The 19,819-nt window shown below is 41.3% G+C and overlaps 1 protein-coding gene across 2 annotated transcripts in view; it reads right to left on the bottom strand.

Annotated features, from left to right (window-relative positions):
- Positions 1-7,962: 7,962 nt before the first annotated feature.
- The window catches only part of LOC145352977 (uncharacterized), a 98,272-nt gene continuing 86,415 nt past the window's right edge, over positions 7,963-19,819 (bottom strand). For both annotated transcript variants that reach the window (XM_080203284.1, XM_080203283.1), the window contains 2 exons: positions 10,895-11,004; positions 7,963-8,347 (listed from right to left, as the gene is read on the bottom strand). In XM_080203284.1, the coding sequence (XP_080059410.1) occupies positions 8,183-8,347; positions 10,895-11,004 (275 nt within the window). In that variant the 3' untranslated portion in view covers positions 7,963-8,182. The remainder of the gene's footprint in view (positions 8,348-10,894; positions 11,005-19,819) is intronic.

The raw sequence follows: 19,819 nt of genomic DNA, 5'->3' as shown, positions 1-19,819 counted from the left end.
ATGTTTCTATACCATTGGCAGGTTTCTTCCAGAATCTTTTTTTAAATAGCTTGGGTGTTTTAACAAAATACATTTCAAAGTGGTTATTCTGGTCACATGGTCTCTCTCCCCATCACAACTTCAGAAGATAATTTATCAGCTTTGATTATTGACCTTGATTATTGCTATGTCCTAGGTGATTAGATTCTTTAATGAACCAGCCATTAACTCCTGGATGATTCATACTCCTTCTTGATGAGATAGGAAGAATGCCCTCTAAATAACTATTGTCCTGGTAGACTTTCTGGGTGGGATTTTCTGGCCACGCTCGCCCCAAGACCGGAAAGTTCCATCCAAGGTTAACGGACCCTTTGCAAGAGAATCGTAGTGGATGGGGCAGGATGGGAAAATTCCACACTCTGTACTTGAAATGTAGCTTTATAGAAATGCAAGTGGTAAGAATTCTGTGGCTTGGTTCATCTTTTGAAGTAGTTTTTAACATCAGCAGACGAGAATTTCTGTGGGAAGTTGTCTTGGCATGTATTAACCTTAATTAATTTGGAACCTTCCAGAAAAAGTCCAACTTGTCATATCAGACAGATCAAGTGACCTCTGGCAGCTATCTTAAGTCAGTGTCTTGTTTGTTTAAAAGTCTTTTTAATATAGTTCACTAAATATTTGATTAGCCAATGAAATTAATGATTAATATCAGACGCACACACATGGGAAGGCAATGGCCTCATGATATTAATCCAGAAACTTAGTTAATGTTCCAGGTTTGAATCCTGCCATGGCAGGTGGTTGAATTCAAATTCAACAAAAGAATAATCTGGAATTAAGAATCTACTGATGACCATGAAACCATTGTCAATTGTCAGAAATTCCCATCTGGTTCACTAATGTCCTTTTAGGGAAGGAAATCTGCTGCTGTTACCTACATGTGACTCCTGAGCCATAGCAATGTGGTTAACTCTGAACAAGGGAAACTAGGGATGGGCAATAAATGCTGACCAGTCAGTGATGCCCATGTCCCACGAATGGGTGAAAAAATAATCATGGTAATGGCTACAGAATAGTTTGAAGAGCCGTAGCTGCCAATAACAAAGCATCCATCAGTCCACTGAAGTAAAGGAAACTTTTTCCATTGGCAGTTACCAAGTTATAACTGGTGGAAACAATGATGTGTACAGACTTTCTATTACTCAGTCAACTTTGGTTATCTTCAGATCAAAGCATATCTTTCTCATTTACTTTGCTGACCTATGTAGATAGGAGACAGCAATAACAGAAGTGGTCATCTCTTTGCGTGCTTTCTTCAGATGCAGTTGAATGGGAGGCATCAACCTCAAAATAGTAACCTCTCAAATCTACCTCTCTTCTTACAACAGATGCAGAATTTTCATTGTCAGTTTTATTGCTTGTTCTAGACCTCACCTTTGTGCAGGCGGAAAGCTAATCGTCAACAGCTCTTTAAGAGATTCTGCACTCACCATTTCCTGCCCTTCTGTTGCTGCAGTGCTCCCATATGCTGGGGGAATTCTGACTGTCTTGACATACATAGCGAAAAACTATGATTTTAACCACAATGAATTAGATTAACCTTCCTAGTTTACATAATACTGAAACTTCATGGTTTTGACTTTGTCCCACATGGAAGGGAGTTGGATGTCCTCCTCGAGGCATTTTTATTTGTTTTTGTTACCTTTTACTGCCTGTAGAAAGCAGACAACACAAGATCAAATGATACAATGATGATTTACAAGTTAACAAATTAACAGGATCCAAGGTCTCATTCGTCAGCCAACACCAAGTTAGTATGTAGCCTGCGTTTAACAGATGGCTAGAAATCACCACAGTCGGTTTTTGAATGTGGCATGATGAGGGCCAGCAGATTAAGGAAATATCTCAGAAAATGTAAGGGATTCAGATTCTAGTGAAGGGAGCCACAATATTAATTAATTGAACTGAGATGTAACATCCTCAAAGAAACTCCTCTAGAAAATTCAGATGGAGATTAAATCAAACTGAGAACTAGATCAGCAAACAGCAAAGTCTCGATCTCAAAGAGCAGGAGAGTGCCATCCTCACTTAAGAAATTACTCCAGTTCCAATCTGGGGATTATTTACACAGCCCAAGAGCTGGTAGCAGCTAATTTCAATCTTGGTTTAGGAGAGTGGAACAGTACAAGCTGTCAAATTTTACGGGGTATCAGATTTTAGTTGTGGCACAGATTATGTAATTATTGCTATCTTATTGTATGTCACTATAAATTATGGATTTTGTAATATTTATTTAAGTTGAATCTCTGTAAAGCTGTCATTCTATCCACAAATATGTTTTGTATGCAATTATGGAAAGCTTTCCCTTTCGTTTAGATGACTTGTTTCCTCGAGAGGCCCGTGCATTAGTTTCACTTTGTATGTGCCTGCCTCTGAAGTGATGGTCTCAGGAACGGAATGTGTGAATTAAGGCAGTTTAAAACTGTTAATTCATCTGCATAAAATCAAGTAGATGAACTGCCTTTCTTAAACTGAAATTGTATTAGAGTGTTTTAATAGACACATAATATCAGCTGAATACAATGCTAATCTTGCCTATTTATGAGAAGCAGTTTTAAGTACTGTACAGCAATCATTTCATATTTTTCATTGAAGCACGCTGTCTAAAATGCTTCCATCATTTGAAAACACTAATTAAAAATACACACCAAATTTCAGCAACAATTCAAACATTTATGGGAAGTCTAACTGTGCTAAAAGGTGTAGACTGAGATTCCTCATCAGTCTTCAACAGCCTCACACAAACATTTGGCAATTAAGAGCCAAAGCAATTCAGTGAAAGCTTACAGGGAAATCTTAATAAATTAATAAGAACATAAGAAATAGGAGCAGGAGTCGGTCATCTGGCCCTTCGAGCCTGCCCAGCCATTCAATAAGATCATGGCTGATCTGAAGTGGATCAGTTCCACTTTCCCGCTCTCTCCCCATAACCCTTAATTCCCTTGTCTATCAAAAACCTATCTACCCATGACTTAAATATATTTGGCGAGGTAGCCTCCACCACTTCAACGGGCAGAGAATTCCAGAGATTCACCACCCTTTGAGTGAAGAAGTTCCTCCTCAACTCCGTTCTAAACTGACCCCCCCCCGCCCCCGGGCTTATCTTGAGGCTGTGCCCTCGAGTCCTGCTATCCTTTCTAAGCGGGAAGAATCTCTCTACCTCTACCCTATCCATCCCCTTCATTATCTTATACATCTCTATAAGATCCCCCCCTCATCCTTCTAAACTCCAGTGCGTGCAGACCCAGTCTATTTAATCTTTCTTCATAGCCCAACCCCCTCATCTCTGGTATTATCCTAGTGAACCTTCTCTGCACTCCCTCCAAGGCCAATATATCCTTCCGCAAGTGCGGCGACCAAAACTGCACACAGTACTCCAGCTGTGGCCTCACCAGTACCCTGTACAGTTGCAGCAGGACCTCCCTACTTTTATATTCTACCCCCCTCGCTATAAAGGCCAACATTCCATTCGCCTTCTTGATCACCTGCTACGCCTGCAGACTAAGTTTTTGCGACTCATGCACAAGGATCCCCAGGTCCCTCTGCACTGTAGCATGCTGCAGCTTTTTGCCTTTTAAATAATAATCCCTCCCACTATTATTTCTGCCAAAGTGGATAACCTCACACTTGCTAACATTATACTCCATCTGCCAGGTTCTTGCCCACTTGCTTAGCCTATCCAGATCCCTCTGCAGACTTTCCACACCCCCCACGCAATTTGCTTTTCCAATCATCTTCGTGTCATCAGCAAATTTCGTCACCCTACACTCAGCCCCCTCCTCCAGATTGTCTATATAAATGGTAAATAGTTGAGGTCCCAGTACCGATCCCTGCGGCACTCCACTAGTCACCAACTGCCAATCAGAATAGCACCCATTGATACCAATTTGTGCTATTCTTACATCATGGTAGTCTTTGGATCTTCTAAGTCCTCATATTGCACCTTGTTGTAGCTATTGAAAAACTTTTCCAAAATGATTCTATCTTTTCTATACAGTAAGAATGCAGACCTGATGTGTAGAAAGCAGAGGTGTCATAGTTTGTCTCATAGGAAACTAGATGTGCAGCTGTTTGGCAAGAACTGTCAATGTTTCTCCTTTGGACATTTTGCCACTGACTGAGAAATTAGACTTCATAATCAAATCTGAGCCAGATTATGAATTCTTGGTGCCTTTGAGCCCACTACCAAACCACCCCACTGTATACACTCAGATAGAATGATCATAGAATCATAAAATCCCTACAGAGTGGAAGGAAGCCATTTAGCCCATCAAGCCTGCACCAACAAGAATCCCTCCCTGGTAACCCCATTAATTTACATTGCTAGTCCCCCTGACACTTTACCAGGGTCAATTTACCACATCCAATCAACCTAACCCGCACATCTTTGGAGTGTCAGCGGAAACCCACGCAGACATGGGGTCACCCAAGGCTAGAGTTGAACCTGGATCCCCAGTGTTGTGAAGCATCAGTGTTTGCCACCTGCAAGATGTAGTAAACTTCATGAAGAACTAAGTATGTGAAGTGTTTACACCTGCATTAATAATAAAGCAAATCACAAGTATCCTATAATTAAATTGTTTCTATGCAGTTTTTCTGCACCTTGGGTTGTGTTTGATCACAGACCTCATATTTGATTGAGGTGCCTGAGCACAGACCTGTGCTTTAATTTGTACCTTCAGCAAGTAGGCTGCACGATTGTCTATTACACCAGAATTGCAGCCATGTTTCAGGTGCTCTCTCCTTGGCAATGCAAGACCTTGGTGGTGGAAAGTTGATTGAGAGCCGAGGGGTAAAAAAGCACTCATGATACATTTAGGCTGAACAAGTCCAGTTCTAGACCAGAGACGGGCAGGAAATCCAGCCATACTACCTTCAAGACAGAATGAAAAGCCCAAAACTGTGGAATTGAAAACAGCACCTCCTAATAAAGATCCGTAGAACATATTAAAGTATAATAATTCCAAGTCTTAATTTCTTCCACATTTGTTTATTTTTTGAAGCAAGACAATATATGTTTAATCATTAATGTTTTTGTGCATTCTTCATTAATCTGAACTGGTTAATTTATTGCAACTAATTTCCATACTATTTAAACATTTGCATCATTCTATGATGTACATAACCTGGAAATACCCTGAAATATCTGAAGGGGTGGCAGATCATCTTCACAACAACTTCTTAACTCAGCTGCAATGTTTTTTACATATAAAAATACCAAAAGCAATGTTGTTGGAGCCAAGGAGCAGAGGGTGGAATCATTGTGGGTGGAGATTAGGAACAGCAAAGGGAGGAAGACGCTGGTGGGTGTCGTCTATAGGCCCCCGAATAATGATCTGGAGGTGGGGAGGGCTGTTAACGCGCAAATAAGTGCGGCGTGCAGGAATGGGACGGCCGTAGTTATGGGGGATTTCAATCTGCATATTGATTGGTCGACCCATGTTGGACGCGGGGGGCTCGAGGAAGAGTTCTTGGAATGCTGCCGGGATAGTTTCCTCGAACAGTGTGTGTTGGAGCCAACGAGGGAGCGAGCTATCTTGGATCTGGTGCTATGTAATGAGGCGGGTAGAATTAGGGACCTTGTGGTGAAGGATCCTCTTGGGGAGAGTGATCATTGTATGGTGGAGTTTCTGGTGCAGATGGAGGAGGAGAAAGTGGGTTCCCGGACACGCGTCCTTTGTTTGAATAGAGGGGAGTACGGTAGGATGAGCGAAGAATTGGCGAATGTGGACTGGGGGAGCGCGTTGGAGGGAGGGTCTGTTGAGGAGCAGTGGAGGATCTTTAAGGAGATCTTTCTTGGTGCTCAGCAGAAATTTATTCCGATGGTCAAAAAGGATAGTAGGAGGAGAGGTAATAAGCCGTGGATAACGAAGGAGGTGAAGGAAAGTGTTAAACTAAAAGCGGAGGAATTTAGAGTAGCTAAGAGTAGTGGGCGAGAAGAGGATTGGGAGAGGTTTAAATGTCAACAAAGATTGACAAAGAAGTTGATAAAGAAGGGTAGGAGAAACTATGAAGCTGGGCTAGCGCTTAATATAAAAAAGGATAGCAAGAGTTTTTATAAATATATAAAAAGGAAGAGGCTGGCTAGGGTGAATGTTGGTCCTTTAGAGGATGAGAAAGGGGACCTAGTGGTAGGGGATGGGGATATGGCTAAGGTATTGAATAACTTTTTTGTTTCTGTCTTCACGGAGGAGGACGTGAATAATTTGCCGGGTGTTAGAGATGGAAAGGTGGTAGGACTGGAGGGTCTTAATGACATTACTGTTACTAGAGAGGCAGTGCTCGACAGACTGGAGGGGCTGATTGTGGACAAGTCGCCAGGACCGGAATGGTCGCCAGGATGGAATGCATCCGAGGGTTCTGAAAGAAATGGCGGAGGTGATAGTGGATGCCTTGGTGGTTATTTTCCAGACGTCGCTGGATTCCGGGGAAGTGCCGGATGATTGGAAAACGGCTAATGTTACGCCGTTGTTTAAGAAGGGTGCCAGGCAAAAGGCGGGGAATTATAGGCCGGTTAGTTTAACGTCTGTGGTAGGTAAAATGTTAGAATCTGTCATTAAGGAGGAAATTGCGAGGCATCTTGAAGGGAATTGCTTGATAGAGCAGACGCAGCACGGTTTCATTAAAGGGAAGTCGTGTCTGACAAATTTACTGGAGTTCTATGAGGATGTGTCTAGGGCGGTGGATAGAGGAGAGCTGGTGGATGTGGTCTTTCTAGATTTTCAGAAGGCGTTTGACAAAATACCTCACAAGAGGTTATTGCAGAAGGTCGAGGGACATGGAGTTGGGGGTAGGGTGTTAGCGTGGATAGAGGATTGGTTGTCAAATAGGAGGCAGAGAGTGGGGGTCAACGGGTGCTATTCGGATTGGCGGATGGTGACTAGTGGAGTGCCCCAGGGGTCAGTGCTGGGGCCTCAGCTTTTTACCATTTATATAGATGATCTGGAGGAGGGAACCGAGTGTAGGGTGTCGAAATTTGCTGATGACACCAAGATTGGGGGAACGGCAAATTGTGCAGAGGGTGTGGAGAGTCTGCAGAAGGATCTAGATAGGCTGGGCGAATGGGCCAGGAAATGGCAAATGGAATTTAATGTTGGCAAGTGTGAGGTGGTCCACTTTGGTAGGAAGAATGGTAGGAAGGACTATTACTTACGGGGCGAAAAACTGCAGCAGGCAACGGTGCAGAGGGACCTCGGGGTCCTTGTGCATGAGTCGCAAAAACCCAGCTTGCAGGTGCAGCAGGTGGTCAGGAAGGCGAATGGGATGCTGGCCTTCATAGCGAGGGGGATTGAATATAAAAGTAGGGAGGTCTTGCTGCAGCTGTATAGGGCATTGGTGAGGCCGCAGCTGGAGTACTGTGTGCAGTTTTGGGCGCCGCACCTGCGCAAAGATATTTTGGCCTTGGAGGGAGTGCAGAGGAGGTTTACTAGGCTGATGCCGGAGTTGAGGGGGTTGAGCTATGAGGAGAGGCTGAATAAACTAGGCTTGTACTCGTTAGAGTTTAGAAGAATGAGGGGAGATCTCATTGAGACGTATAAGATGATGAATGGGATGGATAGGATAGAGGTGGAAAGACTCTTCCCGCTCAAAAAACACAGTAGGACTAGGGGGCACAGCCTCAAGATAAAAGGGGGGCGGTTTAGAACGGAGTTGAGGAGGAACTTCTTCACTCAAAGGGTGGTGAATCTCTGGAATTCTCTGCCCGTTGAAGTGGTGGAGACTGCCTCGCTAAATATTTTTAAGACGCGGGTTGATGGGTTTTTGATAAGAGAGGGGATTAAGGGTTATGGGGAGAGGGCGGGAAAGTGGAACTGAGCCGCGACAGATCAGCCATGATCTTATTGAATGGCGGGGCAGGCTCGAAGGGCTAGATGGCCTACTCCTGCTCCTATTTCTTATGTTCTTATGTTCTTATGTACAAAATATTTTGAAAGTTGAGGGGCAATACAGTGTCAGCTGGCTCATTTTTACACAGTGGCATCTTTGGAAATCGAAGTATAATTTGCAACAAGTGTTGAGCTTTCATGTTTTTTTCTTTATTTGAATATTATTCTTCACTGCTACCAGTCTTCACCAATGTAAAGCTGTGTGACATTGGTTTTTCAAAAACTATGATTTTTTTAGTTCATGACTAATTGTGAGACTAGTGTAATGAAACGCTCATATAGTTATCGCACATGTCTTCCCAATCGTTGTTGGTTGCCGTTGGCCCGTTCAGCTGCTGTTTGTTCTCCTGATTATCCGTGTCAGATGTGTTTTTCAAGATTATATTGATTTGGTTTGGTAAATTGACTCTGGATTTCCTCTGCTGCAAAACAAGAAAGTCAGACAAAAAAAAACATGAATTGATATCGTCATCAAAGTTTTCTGATATAAGCATCTCCTGTCTACAAATTAACTTAGGAACATACAAAGGGATGTAGAAATCTAGAATTTTCTTCCCCCAAAAGACTGGATGCTGCATCAATTGAAGTATGCAAAAATGAGAGATTGATATGTTTTTCTCATGATCTGATTGGGTATCTGAACAGACTCAATAGTCTACTCTTTTTTAAAAACCTTTTCCCGTCTCAGCCTCACCTCCAGTAAAGCATGATATAATGGTGTAACTGCCATTGAAAAGTAATCCCCTGTTGCACTTTTGAAACTGTACTTACCAAAGTCACAAATGACATCCTATGTGACTGTCACAAAGGTAAACTTTTCTTCTCTGTCCTTTTCAATCTGTCTGCAGTCTTTGACACAACTGAGCACCCCATTCTCCTCCAATGATTCTTCACTGTTGTTTAGATGGATGGGATGCCCTCACATGGCTCCATCCTTATCTATCAAAGCACAGCTATTGAATCACTTACAATGGCTTCTCTTCCTGTTCCTCTGGTGTACCCAAGGATCTATCCTTGGTCCTCCAGCTATTTCTCATCTACATGCTGATTCTCAGTGACATCATCCAAAAGCAGTTTCAGTATTCATGTTTATGCTCCCGACACCACCACCTCTACCTCACTACCACCTCGCTCGAATCCTCCACCATTTCTTAATTATCAGAATGTATACCCAACGTCCAGTGCTGGATGAGCAGAAATTTTGTGCAATTAAATATTAGGAAGATTGAAGCCATTGTTTTCAGTCTCTTATCCAAACTTGGATCTCCAGCTACTGACTCCAACCCCCTCCTTGGCAATAGTCTAAGATTAAGCCAGCTTTGTCACATTTGACCCTGAGATGAGCTTCAATTTCATATCCATGGCATCATGAAAACTCATTCTGTATCATAACAATTCTGTGCCTCTGTGAAACAGAGGTGATTGACAAAATACCCAAAGGCAACATGATAAAACCTTTTTATGCACTAAGTAATGCCCCAAGACCTTGTCCCTGTCTCGGCTCATCTGCTGCTGAAACCCTCATTCTTATCTTTATTATCGCTAAACTCAACACAGTCCTGGCTGATCTGCCACATTCTACCATCTGTAAAGTTGAGATCAACCAAAACTGTTGTTTGTCTCTTAACTTGCAGCGTACAATTCCCTTATCAGCTCTGTGCTCACTGACCTCATTGATTCTCAATAAAGCAATACCTTGACTTTCAAATTCACATCTTGGCATTCAAATCACTTCATGATCTTGCCTGTACCTGCTGATGTGGCAGGCGGTGAAGAAGGCAAATTATATGTTGGTCTTTGTAGCAAAATAATTGGAATACAGGAGCAGGGATGTCTTACTGCAGTTATACAGGGCTTTGGTGAGACATCACATCTGGACTATTGTGTGCATTTTTGGTCTCCTCATCTGAGGAAGGATGTTCTTGCTGCAGAGGGAGTGTACTGAAGGTTTAGCAGATTACTGGAATGGCAGGACTGACATATGAGGAGAGATAGAGTCAGTTAGGATTATTTTTGCTGGAATTTAGAAAAATGAGGGGGGATCTCATAAAAGCCTATAAAATTCTAACCTGTATAGAAGGGGAGCCCAGAACCAGGATTCACAGTCTAAGGATATGGCATAGACCATTTCAGTTTGAGATGAGAACAAATTTTTTCATCCAGAGAGTGGAATTCTCTACCACAGATGGCAGCTAAGGCCAAAATATTGTACGTTTTCAGGAAGGAGTTAGATATAGGTCTTGGGCTAAAGGGATCGAAGGATATCAGGGTAAACAGGAACAGACTCCTGAGTTAGATGATCTGCCACGATCATAATGAAAGGCGGAGCAGTCTTGATGGACCAAATGACCTACTTCTGCTCCTATTTTCTGTGTTTTATCTCTGTAATCTCTTCTAGCCCCACAATGTCCCTTCCCTAATTCTAGCCTCTTTTGCATTTCCAGTAATAAAGCGCTCCACCATTGGTGGCTTTGCTTTCAGATGCTTAGATCCCAGGTTCTGGAATTCCCTCCTTCTCTACCATGCTTCCCCCCTTTAAGGCACTCCTTAATACCCATCTCTTTGATCAAGCTTTTGGTCATCTGATCTAATATCTCCTGATGTGGCTTGCCATGGTCTTATAATGCTTCTTGGAACATTTCATTACATAAATGGCTGTTGTTGTTTAATAAAGTTGGTTATCTTGAATGAGATGCATACCTAATCTAGGCTTTCCGGTCTCCAAATATTAGTTTAATTTGAATTTTTAAGTAGCAAGATTTCTAATAAACCAGAAGAATTGAAGATTTAAGAAAATGTTTGAATAACCATAATTCAGTTTATCAATTCCATATTAATTAGACAAATGTAAAAACACTTTGAGGCAACAAACTAAAGAAAACATTATTATGTTTATTAAATTACTTAAAATAGTCCAAAATATCAAATGTATAATTATGTTTAAATACAGGAATTTTTTTGTTACTTACATGAACATAGCGTAGCAACATAAAAATCATTCCAATGGCTAGCACTGCCAGAACTACACCAATGGTAATTTGTGTAGATAGCTTGGAGGACCCAATGGATTTGGTTGGTGCTAGAAAGACATAAATCATGTTTCTTTACACTGTAAACAGCTATCAAATTCAACAATTCCAAGTTTGCATAAGTGTTGTTAACTCATGCAACCAATGACGCTTGTGTTTCGACATAAATAGTTATTTTCTGACTTAGCTTCATAAAACCCAAGGCACTTGCATCATGCATTGAATTGAAAATGTTGCAAACGAAAAATCTATCTCATTTAGAACAAACATATATATTTATGTAATGGCTAATTTTCTGTAAAATTTGACCTTGTCAGCAAAACAGAGGTAGTTTTACGTGATCTATATTTGTATTGCTAAATATTAGAAATCAGGTACAGTTTTAAGTGGGTTTATTTTAGTGTTGCTCTGTGAGGAAGGGGAAACCTATAGTTAGATTTATGTTAGACAAAGATTTTTTTTGGTTTTGGTTCAAACTATGCTTCTAATGTGCTAAGAGAAGGTTATGATGTGAAAATGCAAACAAGCTGGGAAAAGGATGAAGTCATTGTTTAGTAACCAGAGTCATCTTTAGGGTTCATAGGCTCTTTGAGTTTGGTTTTGGTTAGAGTTATAGCATTTGGAGCTGGGAATTAAGGAGAAAGTAACTCTCATAGCTCAGCTAGAAGCAGAGAAGCCATACAATGGAGTAAGGTGCAAGAAAACAAGTTGTAGAAGCCAGGGGATGGAAAAGAAGCTCCAGGAATATTGAAGTAAAAAGGATCTGAGAAGAATTGTCTTTCAAAACAGGATACTGCTTATGAAAGTCAAAGTCAGACCTGGGAAGAGGAGAGCTGATGAGATTGGTGACACACAAGCCACGTATCTGATGCAATCATATGGTTTGTTGTTCCTATTTCTGGTGTCTGAAACAATATTATTCTACTGGGGACGGTATGCCTGTGTTTGCGTAAAAGCATTTAATACAAAATAAACCTGAAAGGTGAGGTGGAAAACCTGGTGCTGGATTCCTTGTTAAAAGGTGAAGCAGAAACTTTGTCTTTGTTAAAAAGTGGAGCAGAAGCTTTTATGGACATGATAATTGGAATGCAGTTTTAATGCGAACAGCTGATGGAAAATATCATTTGAAACAAGATTTTAAAATGTGTGTTTTTGAGAGTGGAGTTTTATTTGCGGAGATTATGAGAAAAATTCATGGAAGATCAGTTGAGTGACATCAGCTATTTGGTTTCAGAGTAGGGTGCTACCTTTGAAAACTACACACATTTGTGAACTATGGGGGGATCAAGGGAGTATTTTATCATAATCAAACTTTACATGGTTAATAAATGTTTCTTTCTAATTAGTAGTGCTGTGACTCAGTTCCTCCACGTTTTATTAAAAAAAAGTAAAAGTTACAATCTTTTGAGCCAGGGTTTCATTCTGGAATTTTCCCATCCAGTATGAACATCAACTGGGATTTTAACAATCCCTAACATCTGACCAAAATCCAAACTCTGTACTTACTGAAGTCAAACTCATCCTAGGGTAAACCCATTCATTGATAACATCATAGAATAGCACACTATCAAAGGTAAGTGTTTAGCTCCTCAAGTCTGGGCATGTCAACACTTTTTGTGGAAATTGCTACCTCACTAATGCATACTGCATTCCTACCATTCCCACCCAGTGCATAGATTAATTGTTATGTTTCCTACATTCCAACAGTGACTACACCTTAATAAAAAACTTCATTGCTGTCAAGTACTTTGAGGCATCTGATGATTAAGAAAAGCACCTTCCTTCCTTCCTGTTCAGTAGCACTTTGAGTTAAGTTCCTTCATTTGGAATCCTGTCCAATTTATTTTATTCATTGTGTCTGAAGTGTGAATGCTTCATGGTGCTTTGTATCATTTAGGATCTTTCTTAGAAGTAGACCATGTAGGGAACAGGAAAAGTATTAAGCACGCAGTTATGCATATTTCTAAAGAGTGGGTGCAATGGCTAATGACAGTGTGATATTCATTTGAAAAGATCAGTACCAGTCTTAACTACAGACCTCACAATTTGTCATACTATCTGATTGCATTATTCACACATAACAAAAGATAGGCAGGAGAGAATTCTTAGCTTCTCATTCCCGTGCTGAATATTTTGTCAGGAGTCTTCTCCAAGGTTGTTGGATAAAAGAGACCACAGAATTAATCAAAGACCAAAGTTGGGTCATCTGTAAGAGTGATTCTCACAATATCATAGGTAAGTCAGATTGAACTACTTAAATTATAGTTTTTCACATGTGTATTATCCATTGATACTTTGTAATATTGGCTGTAGACAGAAGTAATTTCAGTGATGCCTTATTGAATCTGATTGCTGCCCTTCTATGTCCATCATCCACCCTAAATGCCTCCAATTTATTTTATGCATCATCCCTTGAAATGCAGCTAATGTCACATCATGTGGCTGTGCATATTACTTGCTGCACAAATTGGAGACGCAAAACCTGCAAGCCAAAATTTATTCAGCCATAGTCCATAAGATATAGGAGCAGACTTGGGCCATTCAGCCCTTCTAGTCTGCTCTGCCATTCAATCATGGCTGATATTCTCATCCCCATTTTCCTGTCGTCTTCCTGTAACACTTGATCCCCGTATTGATCAAGAACCTTTCTCTGTCTTAAAGGCAGAGACATGGCCTCCACAGCACTCTGTGGCAATGAGTTCTATAGATTCACCACCCTCTGACTGAAGAAATTCCTCCTTATCTCAGTTTTAAAGGAGCATCCCTTCACTCTGAGGTTATGCCCTCCTAGTCTCTTCTACCAGTAGAAACATCCTCTCCACATCCACTCCACCGAGGCCTTTCAGTATTCTGTAAGTTTCAGTAGACCCCCCACCCCATCCTTCTAAACTCCATGGAATATAGACCCAGGCTCCTCAACTGCTCCTCATATGACAAACCCTTAATTCCTGGGATCATTCTTGTGAACCTCCTCTGGACCCCCTCCAAGGCCGGCACATCCTCCTTTAGTTACGGGGCCCAAAACTGCGCACACTATTCCAAATGGGTTCTGATCAGAGCCTTATACAGCCTCAGCATACATCCCTGCCCTCGAGAAATAAATGCTAACATTGAATTTGCCTTGTTAACTGCCAACTGAATATGCATGTTAACTTTAAGAGAATCCTGAACCAGGACTCCCAAGTGCCTCTGTGCTTCAGATTTCAGATGCCTTTCCTCATTTAGAAAATAGTCTATGCCTTTATCCTTCCTACCAAAGTGCATAACCTCACACTTTCCCACATTGTATTCTGTCTGCCATTTATATGCCCACTCTCCTAGCCTGTCCAAGTCATTCTGCAGCCTCCACACTTCCTTAACACTACATGTCCCTCTACATATCTTTTATATCATCCATGAATTTAGCAACCATGCCCTCAGTTCCATCTTCCAGATCATTAATATGTGCAGTGAAAAGTTGTGGTCCTAACACTGACCCCTGTTGAACACCACTAGTCACCAGTTGCCATCCTAAAAAGGACCCCCTTAACCCCACTCTCTGTCTTCTGCCTGTCAGCCAATCTTCTATCCATACCAGTCCTTGCATCTAACATCATTGGCTGTTAGTTTATTTAGCAGCCTCCTGTAAGATACCTTGTCAAAGGCTTTCTGGAAATCCAAATAAATCATATCTACTGGCTGTCCTTTGTTTAATTTCCTGTTACCTCCTTAAAGAATTCTAACAGATTTGTCAGACATGACCTTCCTTTGACAAAGTCATGCTTACTCAGCCCTACTTAAACCATCCATTTCCAAGTACTGCCTTTCTTACATTCTTTCCTATCACCTGATTTATTTTCTGTCCAACATCCTGACTACTTCTAGGGGGCCTGTACATAACTCCCAACAGGGTCTTTTTCCCTTATGATTCCTCAACTCTGCCCTTTCAGATTCTACGCCGTGGACCTGATATCACTTCCTGCTCATGATTTAATTTTATTTCTTGTCAACAAGGCAACCTCACCTCCTCCTACCATCTGCCTATCCTTTTGATAAGACACATATCCTTGGATATTCAGATCCCACCTCTGATCTCCTTGCAGCCATGTCTCTGTGATGTCCATAACATCGTACCTCCCAATTACAATATGTGCTTCCAGCTCATTTACCTTGTTCCGTGTACCGCATGCATATAGGTACAGCACCTTCAATGCTGTGTTGACTGCTCTGCTTCCCATAGTTTCCCTTTATTTGTTGTGTCTGAAGTTTTATTCTGCCAATTTCCATACTGTCTACTCTAAGACTAGTTCTGGATACTTTACCAACTTCTCCTGAGCCCTGTCCTCCATTAACTAGTTCAAGTCCTTGTGATTTCCCTATTTAGCCTTTCCACTAGGGCCCTGGTCCCAGATCGGTTCAGGTGGAGCTCTCTCCTATTCTAATATGTTGCCAGTGCCCCATGAAATGGAACCCCCTTTTCTCACTCCTTTAGCCGCACGTTTACCTCCCTAATCATCTCTCTTTGCCAATTCGCATGTGGCTCAGATAATAATCCAGAGATTGTAACCCTTGAGGACCTGTTCTTTAATTTGGCTCCAAGTTCCTGACATTCCCCAAACAGACCATCCTGCCTATTCATGCCAATGTTGTTTATCCCAACATGGACCACAATAGGATCTTCCCCTTCCCACACCAATATCCTTTCAAGCCAATTAGAGATGCCCTTACCCTGACACCGGGTAGGCAACATACTATGTGGGACTCTTCATCCTGCTTACAAATGCTATTTGTCTCCTGAATTATGGAATTGCCTACCACTACCGCTCTTATTTTTGCTCCTCCCTTTTTAATGACCTCCTGCACCACAGTACAGTCGTCACTTAGTTCCTCCTCCCTATAGTCCTTTTCCTCATCCACACAGGAAGCAAGTACCTTGTGCCTGTTCAATGAGGTTGAGAACTGAGTCTCCTCCATTGATAGAGTTGAGTTAAGATCATAGAAGAGTGGATCACTAGTACAGGCTTGGTGAGTTGCATGCACCTTTCTGTGATTCTAATTATAAAGTTTACCACATCCTCCTACTTCCATTAAAGAATATTGTCAATAATATGAATAGTGATATTAGACAAGAAAGTAAGAAAGGTTCTGTGTGGTTTCTCTGTTTTCATTTGCGGTGAACCTCATGGCAAGTGAGCTGCACATTACAATCATTCACCTTTACATAACTCCATACTTTTTGTAACTTCTTAAATTCAACGTTTTATTTTAGTATACTTCATTAATTTTCATTAATTTTGCCAGGTTTTTTATTTAAGTCCTGCTGGCATATTTAATTTGCTGTACCAAAGTTCATTTTTAAAAGATCATTATCATTTTCTAGTCAATTCTCATCAAACTGTAAGTGAAGAAATGAATTATAATTGAGGTTCCCTCTAATACTTTTGATTGGTATAAATGACTGAAAATCAGTTTACAAGTGCAGGCCATATTTTCTCAAAAATAAAACATTTGAACTATTGTTTACTATGAGAATAGTATACCACTGGGCTAGACATCACCTCACACCTATACTAGTTTGTACCATGATCTCTATTGCAATGACCAAAAGGCAGTAAATATTACATTAAGATAAATTGTGTTTAGGCTTAATTTAAAAGTCCTTTCAAATGAGTAGGGGGAAAGTAGTGTAGCAGTAATGTTATTGGATGAGTAATCCAGAGGTTAATGCTATGACTAATACTCTGGGTTCAAATCCCACAATGGTCGCCGGTGAAAATGTAATTAAATGATTAACTGTGACATCAAGGCCACGTTTGATCAAATGTGGTATCATGGAGCCCCAAAAAGATTGAAGTCAGTGGGAATTGGAGAAAATTTTCCACTGGTTGGCACCATTCCAGGCACATGGAAGATGGTTGTGGTTGTTAGATGCCAGTCATCTCAGTCACAGGACATTGCTGCAGGAGTTCCTCAGGTAAATGTCCCCACCCGAACTATCTTTAGCTGCTTCATCAATGATGTTCTTTCCATCATAAGGTCATTGATGAAAGCACAATGTTCAACTCCATTCATAACTCCTCAGATACTGAAGCAGTCTATGTCCATACACAGATTGATGTGGACAACATTCCGGCTTCAGCTGATAAGTGATAAATAAAATCCATGCCACACAATTTTGCAAAGAATTGTGCCAGGCAAGACCATCTAAATCTAACCATCTGCTCTTGATATTTAACATCATTTATTCCACTGAATCTGTAGCCATCAATATCCAAAATCTGTCCACTATCTACAAAGCACAAGTCAAGAGTGTGATAGAATACTCTCTCCACTTGCCTGAATGACTGCAGCTCAGCAGTACTTGAAATTCAACACCATTCTGGACAAAACAGTCTGCTCGATTGGCATTGCATCCATTGAATTTACTCCCCCCACCATTAGCACACAGTGACAGCAGCGTCTACACGTACCAGATGCAATGTAGGATCTGCCAAGACTCCTTCCAAATCTATGACCTTTACCTCTAGATGCAAGAGATGTTAGCACCAACAATTCCCCCCTCTCCTTCCCCCCCCACCCAAGCCACGCACCATCTTAATTTAGAATCTTTTGCCTTTCCTTCATCTGGAACTTCCGTCCTGACAGCCCATAGATTGACTCTGGAGTTTAAGAAGGCAGCTTAGCAGCACCTCCTCAAGACAAACTATGGATGGGCAACAAATGCTGACCTTGCCAGCAAAGAGCATGTGCCATGGAATAAAAATAAATTCTGAGCCAAAAAGATTGAGGGACATTGCAGGGACATAAATCTCATCATCGCAAGGGTTCTGACACTATTAATTAGCAGCCCTAATGCTATGTGGCGAATTCAATTGGAAATTAATTTTTAAATAGAGCTTTCATGAAATTAACAGGGAGGTTGGGTGAAGTGTTGTTTTCAGTGAGGTTAACAATAACTTTCGGTGATTCACTATTCATGGGGTAGCTCCTCCTCACCATAAGTTGCTGGATGGTTTACACATTAATAACAGGGAGCCCATTAAACTTTCCATTTCTTTGCAAAATCTAGGCCAATTAATTTGACTACTACTAATTAAAATTTCAAGGAGAAATTGCCCAGTCACCAAAAGAAAATTATTTCTGATTATAGCACAAAGAAATTTAGTTGACTCAATGAATATAACAAACCTGGCCAGATTTATGTATTTACTGTACCTTTGATACAGATGCTGCAGAATTCTTTTTGCCTATATCTGTCGGAGACCATTTTCTAAAACACATTTATGTTGATATGATTGATATTTTATCTTTTCTAAAAATTGTGGTCATATACATTGCTTGTTCTGCCACATAGGTAGGAAATCAAGGGTAAGAAATTTCTCTTTCAGCTTTTTGGACAGGATTGCATCAAGAGACAGGTGCCTGTGCAGGCATCAACAGTGACCTAGAAGCCTGTGAATCAAATGGCTGACATGATGCCTTTATAACAGATTCACCAAGATGTTAGCTGGGATGGAACATTTAAGTTATAAAGAGGGGCTGGTTTGACTTGGGTAGTTTTCTCTTTGATTAGGTGGGCAGGCCAAGGTCTTTCATGCTTCGGTATAGATTTGATAGGCCAAACAGCCTCTTCTGCACTGTAGTATTCTGTGATTCTATGATGCCAAAGTTTAACATTTGGACCATGTCGGTCCCAGCAACATTTTAATTTGTTACTCCTCAAACAACAAATTACAAAATGGGACCTGCTCCAGCATTGTTTACTGATCCATGTGTTCAAATTGCTGATAAGGCCCTTTTTAAGAATTTCTCTTTCAGTAAGGTACTCTGGAGTGTTTTGAACTTGTTGCACAGTTTTGCTGAATCCTCACAGAGGGGGCAGGGAACCAGCCAATCTGTCCATACAAATGCTGCTACGTATATATGAGGGCAACAGTGTCAGTGCCTCTGAGTCTGCAGAACCAAAGAGACATGGAGAAAACACCGAAAAGGGGGCAGGCTCTGCCAAATGGCTAGTGCCAACTTGGAGCTGGATGTCTGAAAGCAAGAGCTCAGAAGGAGAAGGTTGGCTTGAGAGAAGTGAGGCAGGATGGGGACAGGAGATTCACGGTTGCACTATCAAAAACTTTCTTAGTATGCCAGTTGGCAAGATGAGAATTAACTGGGAGTTTAGAAGGGCCACAAGGCAAGAGTCCTCAGTACTCTTAGTGATCATGCATGCCACAGGCCCTGTCGTAGCTGACCCCATGATTCTAAGACATCTCCTTAGGTGATTAAGTTGTCCCTGTCCCCTGACCTTTACACAATCCTCTTTTCTATAGTGTACTATTTTGTAAGAAATGGGGCAAATCTAGCTTTGAATGTTAAGTCCTGAATGCCAATGTGCTGCTGGACAAATGTTGAGGATATGGTGCATTGAGCAGCCTGAGAAGTTGGTGGTGTGGTGGTAGGAAAAGTCATGTGAAGATGGATTCACTGACTTTGACCACCCATGTGAGGTTATTAGACTCCTTGTGGCACTGCTGCTAGATGCTAAGATTCAGATTGTGGGAATAAACCTCCTTGACCATGTATTTCTACGCTCTTCTGAGGGTAGTCCTTGGAGTGTTGACCTTACATGGAACAATATTATCTCTCCCCTTGCCCATTTCTACCCCTGGAACCCTCTCTCTCCCCTGCTCCTCCATTTTCCATGTTTTAACTTGCAGCAACCTTATTCAGAGCAGACTGACCACATGTCCATCTCAATATCTGCAACTCATTAATGTCCAGTCATCACTCCTCTCTCTCCTGATGTTGCCCAAGATTCTGCTCTTTATATCAAAACCAGTCTCACAACAGATTCCTAGTTTCAGATTTAGCGATACTTTTCCATCACAAGTTTGC

The sequence above is a fragment of the Carcharhinus amblyrhynchos genome, chromosome 15 (assembly GCF_965287045.1).
Source record: "Carcharhinus amblyrhynchos chromosome 15, sCarAmb.v2.hapA, whole genome shotgun sequence".
Classification (NCBI taxonomy): domain Eukaryota; kingdom Metazoa; phylum Chordata; class Chondrichthyes; order Carcharhiniformes; family Carcharhinidae; genus Carcharhinus; species Carcharhinus amblyrhynchos.
This window is presented reverse-complemented; position numbering and strand designations above follow the sequence as displayed.